Here is a 13137-nt window from a genome sequence, read left to right on the forward strand (position 1 = left end):
TCCCAGACGGTCTCTTGCTTGAGAAATTGCTCTTTGCTAAGAAGCTATTTTTGTTTCTTTTTGACCATTTTAATTGAAAACAAAGGTACTTACCACCCTCACCCAGATAACACAGTAACCAGGATGGAGTGTTACCCAGAAATGATTTGATATTGAGATAACCTTTAATGGACTGGCTTTTTATTCAGCTCATTAATAAAAACTTAATTGATTATATTGCTGGCACACACATTCTGCTGCATCTGGTGCGTTACTATGCTATACGGTGTCTGATCTTTTACGTTCCTGTCCACATTAACTTATGTAGCAAAAAGCTTAACGATGTAATGTTCAAGTAAGAATTTGTGACCTCTTTGTATAAAAGAAATAAAATGCACAACTAGCATTATTCCTTTTTTAATGTGACTATAAAAAATACCAAAGGTGCTCTATTTAAATAGAAAAATAAGAAAGTCCTCTAGCTAGCTGTGTGTGCAGGTCAGTAGTCAGGACTCTGGCGCCCTCTTGGCTTGGCTGGGGACCATGCAGCTCTTCCTGCTGTGGGAGTAAGGAGACTTATCGCTCGTAGCTGCGGCCAGCTGACTCGGCCCTGTTTCCTGTATCGAGATGGTCCGGTACAGCCTGTGTCCTCCAGCCCCCATGGAGCTGTACTCAAAGCCAGGAGGACAGCCATCCCAGGCTGGGCAAGATGGGATCTCCTTGGGTGTGTAGGTGGGGCGACTGACAGAGTCTTCATCCATGGCCTGGGGGCTCAGCAGCATCTGAGTGGGCTTGAAGCTAGTGGCGCGCTGGGCCGTCTTGGGTGTGTATGCTGAGCGGAAGGTGGTGGTCTTGGCGAAAGCCCCTTTGGGGGTCTCTAGCTCACCTGCGTGTAAAGTGGGGCGGGGACGCATCATGTCCCAGGCACGGTAGTGCTCCTTCATGGTGGACCTGGTCTGGAGGGGTGCCCTGGCCTCCTTTGTCCAGGTCTCGACCGGGGGGCGGGCGGACTGGGGCCGTTGCTGGCACTCGTGGCCGACATAGTCAGCATGAGCTGTGGACAGACCAACCATAGTGCCCTCAGTTGGGCAGTACTCCTCAGCATGGTGCCGGTGCTTGGGCTGCAGTGGCCAGGGCTTGTACTGATCATGGAACTCGCTGGTCCCCTGAAAGATGGCCGGGCTGCTCTCCCAAGCCACCTTGGCCCTGAAGGGCTTGACAGGCTTGGCCGGCAGGCCCAGGTAGTCCTGCCTGTAGCTGGAGACCCCATTGAGGGGGGCGCTGGTGGGCCTGTAGACGGCCTTCTCCTTGGGCTGCCTGGGCTGGACAGGATGGGACATATACTGCGTCTGGTAGTTGGTGGTGCCATCGAAGGGCAGGGTCTCTGGGGCGTCGGGGGCTGGTTTGAAGCTCTTCCTGGCCTCGGCTGGGCCCTTGTAGCAGAATTCGTCTTGATAGGTGGTGGTCACCTCAAATTTGCTGTTGTTCAACTTCAGGTTGTCACGCGTCCTGTAGGGTTGGACTTTCTGGGTGTGCCATGCTCGAAAATCCTCTGAAAACGATAATGAAAGAAAGGACTTAGTTTCGTTTGAAATCTATAGTTTATTGGTATCTGATGACATTCCCCAAGACGCACGTACTGTACCTTTGTATAAAGACTGGGCAACCATCTTTGCTGTGGGCGGATGGTACCCATCAGGCTTGGTCACGATGTGGTTCTGAACAGGGTGAGTTGGGTAGTCCCTGACGTAAGTGCTGCTGTGTCTCATTCTTCCATCAGGTGGCACATACAACTTGGTGACCTTTGGTGGCCTCTGGGTCACTTCATGGGCCACGTAGTCTGACCTGAAAGACATTAAAGACGTTACTCATGACTTGCAACGTGCAGACTGAATGAACTACGCAAACTATTAAAGAGGGAATGTTGTCAGAATCAGAATATCATATCGTCTTTGATGAATTATGTGCTTATCTCTTACCTGAAAGTGGTCATGTTGGATATCTTTCCTTCCATTGGCTGGTACTCATTCTTCGGCTTCTTGGCTGCCCTGACAACAGTGTTGCAGTAGGCAGGGTACTTTTCCTGGTATTCCGAGACCATGCAGCCTGGGATCAGGATACACGGCTCCTCTGGATGGGATCCTTGTAAACAGTGGTGCTTCCTACCAGGAAAAAGGGATTAAGTGTTGGGATTGGTTAGAATGGCCAAGAGAGTGTGTTGTTGAGAATATGCTTTAGGCCAAGTTGGTGTTAAAAACAGTAATGAAATGTAGTTTTTCTTATCAGAAGAATATTGAATTTATATTGTTCTCTGGTTATTTTGTGTCTCTCAGCTACATTCAAATAATGATTTGCTCCCACACAGCATGGAAATCAAGTCTACAGCACTTAAACTTGATCATGTCGTTTAATCAGTTCACAGTCAATATGTTTGCCTTCTTTTGGAAGGCAAAGCCCTACGCCTACCCGCCTTCAAGTAAACATGTATTGCAACCCATACCCAGTTTTTCTTCCTCTCTCATCAACGATTTATCAGTCATATAGTTTACTCTATCACCAGAATATAACTCGCTCTCCATGCACGATCAGATAGGAACTCCGATGTATAAACGACCGCAAAGTTTAAACATTAATCTTACCTCCTTGGCAAAGGTGGGCATCTCCAAATTCTGGATATACCTTGAAACATCGCCCTCATGGAATATCCCTGCACATCTTTACGCTTTACGATCGGGCGTTGTGACCCAATCCATCGTACCAAACAGCGTTGAAATTATTGACCAGAAGAACATCGATTGTGTTGTAGTGGGCTCCAAATGAAGTGCGTAGTGACTGAGAGCGCTTCTAAAAATAAATGCACGTGGATTACTCCCTCTCTAACTGGCGCGTTTGAAGCACTGAGCGAAAACAGATGCGTCTTTCATGAGGATGAGAAATTCTGGACGCGGCTGTGCTTTTGCTCTGTACTAGAGTATTATTTTTAGGGTTTTCGTAGTGGAAATGGATTACATAATGTCCAGCTACTTTTAGTAAACAAAAATAGTTACCTTTAAATGAATGAACAGCAGATATATAGGTCATTCCATGTCCACTCCAATTTCGTAATTGGAGTGGAAATGAATGATTGACATACACTGACTGCAAAACATTAGGAGCCCCTGCACTTTCCATGACATAGCCTAACCAGGTGAATCAAAGTGAAGACTATGGTAAGGAGATTAAGGACAAAATACTTTGCATGGATACACTGAGTGTACAAAACATTTAAGAACACCTGACTGACCAGGTGAAAGCTATGATCCCTTATTGATGTCACTTGTTGAATCCACTTCAATCAGTGTAGATTAAGGGGTGGAGACAGATTAAAGAAGGATGGTTATACCTTGAGACATGGATTGTGTATGTGTGCCATTCAGAGGGTGAATGGGCAAGACAAAATATTGAAGTGCCTTTGAACGGGGTAGGCGCACCGGTTTGTGTCAAGAACTGCAACGCTGTTGGGTTTTTCACGCTCAACAGTTTCCCGTGTGTCTCAAGAATGGTCCACCACCCAAAGTACATCCAGCCAATTTGACACAACTGTGGGAAGCATTGGAGTCAACATGGGCCAGCACCCGACACATTGTAGAATCCACGCTCTGACGAATTGAGGCTGTTCTGAGGGCAAAAGGGGGTGCAACTCAACATTAGGAAGGTGTTCCCGCTAATGTTTTGTACAGTCAGTGTAGGCTACCAGTGAGAATAGGCTATGAGACATATTGCAGCAGATTTTGAGTCAGTGTGCGATCTCCATGACCTAGGCCGTGTCGTAGTTGCAGTGCTGTCCATCTGTTACCTTTTCCTAGCCAAAAAAAGCAGTAGACTGCAGCTGAAAGCGCTTGGCGAGTGCACCGGTCGGTCGGGATATTGGTACCTACCCGCAAGTGCATATCTGGCACATACATTGGAATGCCATGGTGTCGGTGTGTTGACTCGAAGCTCCAGATATATTATTGCATTTTCAATAACAGTTTCGTGTTTTGAGAGAATAATGATTCCAAGCTTGCAATTTAATATTCGAGAATGTTCTATTGTTTGTGTCATAATTAGGCTTGTTCCACAAGTGTGATCATAGAATTGGAAAAAATTCTTTGGACGTGACAGACTTTATGACATTGATATTTGGGCTGTTCTCATTCTATTTCTGTGGATTTGTCATAGTGACCTCAACCTATATTAAATAAATTCCATTATGCCATTAATGCATCGCTGGGCATAAGGCCCATAATACAGTACGTAGTGAGTGGACCCTAATCCAAAAGCACTTCTAATTTTAGCCTGCAATGTCTCAAAAGGTCCACACAGAGGCAGCCATATCCTGTTTTTACATTATCAGCACAATCACAATCGTACTACCTGCTTGGTTTCATATTACATTATTGAATCACATAGAGAGAGAGAGAGAGAGAGAGAGTTAACTATAAACTGTAAAGCTGTGGCATGACAGATGAAGTCAAAATAGGACATTGAACTTTGATAACACTTAACAGGCCATTGGAGCTGCTTTCACTATCAATCAACATTGAGTAACATTTATATAAAGTTGGATTACAAAACCTACCACATCCTGTACAAATTCATAATCTTGTCAGTTTCTCATGTCACATGTTAGACATAGCCTAGGCCTAATGACAAAACCCAATGTAACAAAAACACAAAGCTACACATTGATTCTGCGTTAGACTTTCCTAATATTTCCAAATAAAAATATCGCTTATTGTCTATGATATGCATAGGTCTAGAGCGCCTATAGTATAAGATTCAAGACATCAGTAACTACTAGTACAATGGTGACATCACAAAGTGAATAAAAAAAAGTGATGACATTCATTGTTTGTTCTTGATCCATAGGTTGTACTTTGCTCGTCATCACATCAGGCTGGGCAATTAAAATGATATGATGATCCATTCTGGATTATAATACACTATGTGATCGTATCATAGTTCACACCAGTACAGTGTAGTAATCACAAACGTCACTTAGTCATTGGAAGGTTCTAGCCTACATTTTATAACCAGTGACGTAGTGGAGTTTAAACTTTGTTTTTACCCACTTTTTTATTTTGTGAATAGGGTTAACTGCCTAATACTATAGATCATTTGGGCTCCCGAAGGGCACAGCAGTCTAAGGCACTGCATCTCAGTGCTAGAGGCATCACTACAGACACCCTGGTTCGAATCCAGGCTGTATCACAACCGGCCGTGATTGGGAGTCCCATAGGGTGGCGCCGAATTGGCCCAGTGTCGTCTGACTTCCCTAGTTAAATAAAGGTTACTTTTTTGGGGGGGATTTATTTATGCCCATCTATTTACCCATGGTGCTCAGGATTTATCCTACTTTACCACTACCTTCCTGCTTATAACTATAAAAGGCAAAGGAAATGGGGTTTAGTTCAGTTATGTAGAAAATATCAGTATCTTAGTTCAATATCTATTTAAACCAGACGTTTGAGCATGGCCAAAAATAACAGCCAACTGGGGAATAGTTCATTGAGTAACACCAAAGTATTGAGTATTTCAAAATCACATGGCATGATGACTCAGCCTAAACATGAATTACACTTAATTACAGGCATTGTAATTATAGGCACACTGTCCAGGGCCCAATGACTGTACCATACAACCTAAACGTTTTGATAAAAGTATCCATTATTCTGACACCCATGACTGTAAAGACTCAAGTACTGTAAAATCCAGGTTCAATAGCTGGTCAGTCTATGGAATCCTAGGACTTTTTGCTCGGGATGTAATCCAAAATGGCCAGCAACCATTTTTAGGGACCATGATTCAAAGATATTCTCTGAACATAACCAGCATAAAATAGAATCCAAACAGCAGAAAGTTATGACATTGTATGCACTGAAATAAATAGACCATATCACTATGGGATATCCACTAGATGTTGACTATCAAGTAGCAAGCACATACAATGTATGTCTGACATCATTTATTCTCAAGTGATGCAGGACAGTTCGTGCCCGTTACCTTTGCCCTAGATTTGTTAGTGGCGACCACGTCAAGTTATGAGCAATATCTCGCGAGAAGCAGATATTATAAATACGGACGCTGTCTGTTCACTGTCAAATCAAATCTGATATAGAGTGAGTAACTATACTGCTGGGAACATCATTTACCAAAGTTAGCCAACAGATTTGGTAGGTACATTTTTCAAAGTTTTTATTATATAGGCTGCTTATGAGTGACGGTGGTTGTGTTTTGTGGGAAACTGTTCCCGAATGTGAGAGTTCATCTTTCGATTTTGACTGTGCTGCTGTAACCTTGGCTATACTGTATCAATCAATATCACTTGCACTAATGTGTATGCTGTCGTGGGGTAGGTCAGAACATACAGCGGTAGATCGTTTAATTCGTCTAGTCAGCAGAAAAATAATCAACTAGTTCTCTTTTTATCTTTTTAACGAAACGACTGATTTATTTTGTATAACATTTACTTTTCTCCCCTTGTTTATGTTTGCAGACATGGAGTCAGTTGAAGTCGTCAATAATCAGGTTTGACTTTGGGACTGAAGTATCTAAAAATGAAACATGAGATATAACATACACAAAGTCAAATCACTAACGTGTTCAAGTGGCATTGATAATAACTTTTTTATTTTTTATTGATTCGGTGTTTTCTTGTCCAGTATTGTGAAAAATCATAGCAAGTTACACCGTTTAACACTATACTACTGTAGGCAGGACCAGTGTCCATAGACATGGATTCACAAACATTATTTCGCTAATTGCCTCCAGTGGATATGATCTGGGTTGCTCATCCTAACCTCCTTAGCAACTTGTAACCTAGTATTTGTTTGTACTTGAGATATTTTGTTGACCGAGTGTTCTAACATCCATTTTCAACTGTCACCAGAATGTGGTTGAGAGGGTGGCCAGCCTCCCCTTGGTGAGCTCCACCTATGACATGGTGTCCAGTGCCTACTGCACCACCAAGGATAACCACCCCTACCTCAAGTCCATGTGTGAGGTGGCCGAGCTGGGGGTGCGAACCATCACCACTGTGGCCCTCACTGGTGCAGCGCCCATCATCGGCAAGCTGGAGCCACAAAGTAAGAATCTAGCCATCTCCAAATCTATAGCAACCTGGTATACTTTCACTAATGTAGACCTACATATTGAGTTTCATCTGTTTGATTCATTGGTAAAATCCGGAGACCTAAAAAAACGGAAAAAAATATGCTATTGTGAGATGCCAGAATTGCATTTTTAGCATAATATTTTAAGCACATGCTTATTGCTAACACTGAGGTGAACTGCCAAGCCTTTTGTGACGATGAGAAGATTGAGTCTGACTTCCTAATTTTTAAGGAGCATGAAGTCTGGCCAGACATCTCTGAGCTGTTGCTCAACATGACCTTTTACCCAGTCATTTCTATGTCCTTGCTTTGAAGCAGTAAGACTTTTTGTTGTTGTTGTATGTATTCCTGTGTAGTGCTACAAATGGTTACTCTCCCTTCCCAACCTTGAATGTGATACATTTAGCTCATTATTTTCTGCCCTTTTCTGACCCCAGTTGCCATGGCCAATGACCTGGCCTGTAAAGGTTTGGATAAGATTGAGAAGACCTTGCCAATCCTGCACCAGCCTTCTGAGCAGGTATGTGATGACTCGCTGCCCAGTCTTTACTTAGCACTGACTGGCAACGCGACAACATGCTTCATAACGAATCAAGCGCATGCCAGTCAGTGAGGCCAACTGTAGAGGAATAATGACTCGTACCCTGGGTGACAACCAGTGATGGGTCACCCATTTGGATCTGGCTCTCCCTGTGTCGTAAAAAAGTGTCTAGTCATTTAAAGCACAGGGCTCACTTGAAAATCAGATGTCAACCTCAATGTGACTTCACTTTTTTTTAAATGAAGGATAACTGAAAAATTACCTTTTTTTTTTTCTCTCAATCCAATTCTTCCCGTTTTAGATTGTTGCCAACACCAAGGATGCAGTGACCGGTGCCAAAGACGTGATGTCTGTCACCGTCACAGGGGCCAAGGACAGTGTGTCCCAAACCTTGACTAGCGCGGTGGACCGGACCAGGGGCGCTGTGCAGGACAGCGTGCAGATGACCCGGGCTGCGGTCAGCGGTAGCGTGAACACGGTGATGGAGAGCCGCGTGGCCCAGATGGTCAGCAGCGGAATGGACACGGCCCTCACCACCTCTGAGCGCTTGGTGGACCAGTACCTGCCTCGCACTGAGGACGAGCTGGGTGAGTGTCCGGCTTCTATCTTGTGGCTCAGTGGGCTGACAGCCCAAGCATTAGGATCAGTCATTGATACAATTGAGCGACGCTGGTGATATTTAGCAGGTACTCTTCACCAGAGTGACTTACAATCAGTACATTCATCAATTTTCCAGAGAAAGGGGAGCTTATTCAGCTTCGGTCGAGATCTCAGATAATACACTTGTTCAGAGGTGTCCATGTTTTCTAATGACCAAATGAGGGAAATATCTGTTTTTTGGGGGGCTGAATTATCTTGGTTTGGAGTACAGATATAAAGAGGCATAATCCTGTACACAATGTTTTCCTACAATCCAAAACATAAATGTTGTCAATGGACTCTGTTAGAAAGTGAACTACTCATAATCCATTTCCTAGAATGTGTGAAAACATTCACCGTGCATGCTAACTCCTAAACCCATACAATGTCAGCATTTACGATGATTACAATAATGATTTTATAAGGCGCTTGATGTTTTTTACACAAAACTCTCAAAGTAATGCAATGCTTTATTTCATGTTCCTCTTTTCATCTGGACAGAAATGGAGGCTAAAACAGTGAAAGGGTTCGACGTGGCCAAGGATGCACCTAACTATTATGTCCGTCTGGGCTCTCTGTCTACCAAGCTGCGTAAGAGGGCGTACCACAAGGCCCTGGCCCAGGTCAAAGACACCAAGCAGCGCAGCCAGGAGTCCATCTCACAGCTCAACCACACTGTGGACCTGGTGAGTGACATCAAATTGTGGAAATCGAGAACTTTTCTTGTCCATAGAATGTGGACATTTTCAGAGGATGAGGAGATGACCTTTCTTTCAAATGATTGAAAATGACGCTCCTATAGATCTCATGAGACTCGTTTTACATGGAGACAGAATACAAACATCATTTTTGAAAGGATGGAACATTATTATTATTTTTTGAATCTATTATTTTGTTTTCAACACTTTTAGATTGATTACGCCAGAAAGAATATTGACGGAGCTAACCAGAAGGTGAAAGGCAAACTGAGCTCCCTGGTCGAGTGGAAGTCTAATGAAGGAGATGGCAATGAGGCAGAGGTAATGATCACGTTCCAAAGAGCAGTCCACATAAAATACTATTTTAGCCAAGTCAGATTGTACATCTACCCTCTGGCATATTTCAGTTATTTTATTTGACTAATCATTGGGGAAAGGCTATTTTAATGTGAAGATACAGATTCATTAAATTGACTTCCTCATTTCTCCCCCAGAACATAGAGTCGAGGACCCTGGCGATAGCGCGCTCCCTCACTCAGCAGCTGCAGACAACGTGCCTGGCGCTTGTCTCTGGTCTGCAGGGCCTTCCACAGAACATCCAGGAGGAGGCGCTGTCCCTTAGCCACACTGCCTCGCAAATCTACTCCAGCTTCAGCAAGGCGTCGGCGTTCGGGGACCTGTCGGATGGCGTTCTAGCCAGCAGCAAGGCCCAGCTGAACAAGATGAAGGAGTCGCTGGATGACGTCATGGACTACCTGGTGAACAACACGCCCCTCAACTGGCTGGTAGGTCCCTTTTACCCCCGGCTGGCCCCACCCCACACCGCTGCATCTTCCCCGTCCCAGAAGACACCAGCCCCCGCAGAGGTGGAGATGAAATCCATGGACTCTAAGCACTAGCTGCCTGTTTAACAACTTTCTATCATATCCCATAGTATTGTTCCTTCATCAAACATCCCTGACAGACACACTAATGAGCCTGCATTTATTCAGCATGTTGATGAATAAATGTTGACATACTGTTTGACAATATTTAGGCATTCTGACTGAACGTTGCTCCGTGTGTGCTCAATAATCTAGCTACATTTGCCCATGCCTTGTCTTATGCAGCACAATGCTTTTGATACTGTTGTTTTTGACATCACTTTATATCCTGTTGTAATCATAACTTGCCATATAGTAGTTACTCATTTTAATGCATAACCATGTATGCTTATATCTTTAAACAAGTCTAATAAATGGGTTAATATATCATCTGTGTGTTGTCTTGCTGCCTTGAAAATAAACCGGGTTGAAAGCATGAGAAGGGAATTTGGTGTTTTTATACATTGCACCCATCTTCCGCTTCAGTGAATTGTGTGTGTGTAATGCATTGAGATATCTTGGATATGGAGTTGAGTGATTCAACTAACTGAACAGTAGTGGTATGCTTTTCCAGGACTAGATTTTTCAAGAATGCTGCAACCCTCCCTGTATTTATTTGTAGTCTTAAGAACATACCATTAGGCTTTCATTTGTTGTACTTAGTTTCATTTTCCATTGGCAGGTACCAGACTTCACCTTCTCAGACTTGGCCTCGGAACCTGACCTCTCCTCAGTTGAGGACGATGGCATGTCAGATGAGTCCAACAGCAACGAACCCCTATCAGCTCCCCTTGCCCACCAATAACCTGCACTGTCAGATAAATCAAATGTCCACAGGTCATCTGTCTGTAATGCTTAGTTATATTTTAAAATTGTTTCTAATATTTTTGAAATACCATTGGTAGACATTCATAGTAGTTGATTTGGCCAGTGTATATGAAAATACACTATGTATTTAAATATGTAGGTATTAAATACGCATGGATTTGAACAAAGGTCTGTTCTGTTGTGGATTGAAAAAATATTTATCCGCTGTGAAAGTGACTGCCTCTTCCGTTTGACTTCCGTGTCCAATACAGTTTTGAATGGGATTCAAGATATAGAATTAATGAACGCAGTCCTTTAAGATACCATTTTTGTGGATTATTTACTGATGCCTTAATGACAGCGGTTTTCATTTTTGTACTTCTTGCACTGAACCGTTTAAAAACTACACGGCACAGAAGGCGGCCACTTTCCCAGCGTATTTTCATGGCAGGTGTGTGAGCCTTTAAAAAAAACATTGCAGATATACAGTAACCATGGTGTCCTTTGCTGAACATAATGGAAGACAATGGGATAAAGACTAACAAGAATACATCATTCTCAGTTGCAGATCATTTAGGAGTAAACGTAACCTGTGTGTGGTTGTGTTTCAACAATCAGTTCTTTATTCAGTAAAGACACAAACTAAAGAAAAGCTGGGACCACTTTATTTGACATGCTGCTCATAACGCCTTCATGACAATGTCTAACAAATATGAGGAATAGTCATTTACACAAAATCTCTACAAAAACGTTGCCAGGAATTCTTAACATGACTTCCGATCAGGTCTTAATGACATATGGCAAAAACTGTAGAGCACAACATCCCTCAAGACCTTTTTGACAACTTTGAGACTTCATCTCGATGAAGTCGCTGGTGTATTTTCAGGTTGCCGCTTTCAGTGAATCTCTTGCCACACTTTATACACTGACAAAGTTTATCCCCTGTATGAGTTCTCATGTGGTTTCTTATGCCGCTGTTGGAGGCAAACCGTTTTTCACACAGCTTGCTGCGGCCTGTGTGACTCCGCAGATGCTGTGTGAGCATTCCTGGTACGCTGAACCTCTTCCTACAATGTTCACAGCTGTAGGGCCGTTCACCTGTGTGTTTTCTCATGTGTACCATTAAGTGACCCGAGGTGTAAAAGGCCATTCCACAAACGCTACATAAGCACGTTTTCTCCCCTCTGTGCATCCTGAGGTGTAATGTCAGTATATTCGACTGTGTAAATCCCTTCCCACAGATGGAACAGACAAAAGGTCTCTCCCCGGTGTGTGCGTACATGTGATTGCAAAACTGCTTTAGTCCCAAAGCCCCTGCCACAATGTAAGCAAACATATGGCCTTTCTCCATTGTGAATCTCTTCTCACACTGGTTGCAATGGAACGGCCTGGATTCAGAGTGAACACTTTCATGTCGTCTCAGGTCACAGTGGTTTCTGAAACCCTTCCCACACTGGGAGCAGGTGTACCCGTTGATTTGATAAGACAAGAAGTATAGATACAGCTGAAGTCAGAAGTTTACATACACCTTAGCCAAATACTTTTCAACTCAGTTTTTCACTATTCCTGACATTTAATCCTAGTAAAAATGACAAAGCTGGTGTAACTGAGTCAGGTTTGTAGGCCTCCTTGCTCGCACACGCTTTTTCAGTACTGCCCACAAATTTTATTTTGGATTGAGGTCAGGGCTTTGTGATGGCCACTCCAATACCTTGACTTTGTTGTCCTTAAGAGATTTTGCCACAACTTTGGAAGTATGCTTGTGGTCATTGTCTATTTGGAAGACCCATTTGTGACCAAGCTTTAACTTCCTGACTGATGTCTTGAAATGTTGCTTCAATATATCCACATAACTTCCACCCCTCATGATGCCATCTATTTTGTGAAGTGCACCAGTCCCGCCTGCAGCAAAGCACCCCCACAACATGATGCTGCCGCCCCCGTGCTTCATGGTTGGGATGGTGTTCTTCGGCTTGCAAGACTGCCCCTTTTCCCTTCAAACGTAACGATGGTCATTATGGCCAAACAGTTTTATTTTTGTTTCATCAGACCAGAGGATATTTCTCCAAAAAGTACAATCTTTGTCCCCATGTGCAGTTGCAAACCGTAGTCTGGCTTTTTTATGGTGGTTTTGGAGCAGTGGCTTCCTCCTTGCTGAACGGCCTTTCAGGTTATGTCGATATAGGACTCGTTTTACTGTGGATATAGATACTTTCGTACCTGTTTCCTCCAGCATCTTCACAAGGTCCTATGCTGTTGTTCTGGGATTGATTTGCACTTTTCGCACCAAAGTACGTTCATCTCTAGGAGACAGAACGCGTCTCCTTCCTGAGCGGTATGACAGCTGCGTGGTCCCATGGTGTTTATACTTGCGTACTATTGTTTGTACAGATGAACGTGGTACCTTCAGGCGTTTGGAAATTGCTCCCAAGGATCAACCAGACTTGTGGAGGTCTACCATTTTTTCCCCTGAGGTT

At 43.5% G+C, this 13137-nt stretch overlaps 2 protein-coding genes across 3 annotated transcripts; one reads left to right on the plus strand and one right to left on the minus strand.

Annotated features, from left to right (window-relative positions):
* Positions 1–441: 441 nt before the first annotated feature.
* Positions 442–3976, minus strand: LOC106608649 (stabilizer of axonemal microtubules 1). 2 transcript variants are annotated; one of them, XM_014206729.3, is made up of 4 exons: positions 3897–3976; positions 1959–2141; positions 1625–1824; positions 442–1531 (listed from the first exon to the last, which is right to left on the minus strand). In XM_014206729.3, the coding sequence occupies exons 1-4, from the start codon at positions 3932–3934 to the stop codon at positions 486–488; spliced, it is 1467 nt and encodes a 488-aa protein (XP_014062204.2). In that variant the 5' UTR covers positions 3935–3976; the 3' UTR covers positions 442–485. The 2 variants fall into 2 exon arrangements, with proteins under 2 accessions (XP_014062204.2, XP_014062203.2); XM_014206728.3 differs by lacking the exon at positions 3897–3976 and adding an exon at positions 2619–3156.
* A 2081-nt stretch (positions 3977–6057) lies between these two features.
* On the plus strand, positions 6058–11312 carry LOC106608647 (perilipin-2). Its single transcript, XM_014206725.3, has 9 exons — positions 6058–6173; positions 6497–6528; positions 6890–7085; positions 7550–7632; positions 7955–8240; positions 8794–8978; positions 9204–9311; positions 9485–9775; positions 10536–11312. Exons 2-9 carry the CDS (start codon positions 6499–6501, stop codon positions 10656–10658), a joined length of 1302 nt encoding a protein of 433 aa, XP_014062200.1. The 5' UTR covers positions 6058–6173; positions 6497–6498; the 3' UTR covers positions 10659–11312.
* The last annotated feature ends 1825 nt before the right edge of the window (positions 11313–13137 follow it).

The sequence above is a fragment of the Salmo salar genome, chromosome 07 (assembly GCF_965601325.2).
Source record: "Salmo salar chromosome 07, fSalSal1, whole genome shotgun sequence".
Lineage (NCBI taxonomy): Eukaryota > Metazoa > Chordata > Actinopteri > Salmoniformes > Salmonidae > Salmo > Salmo salar.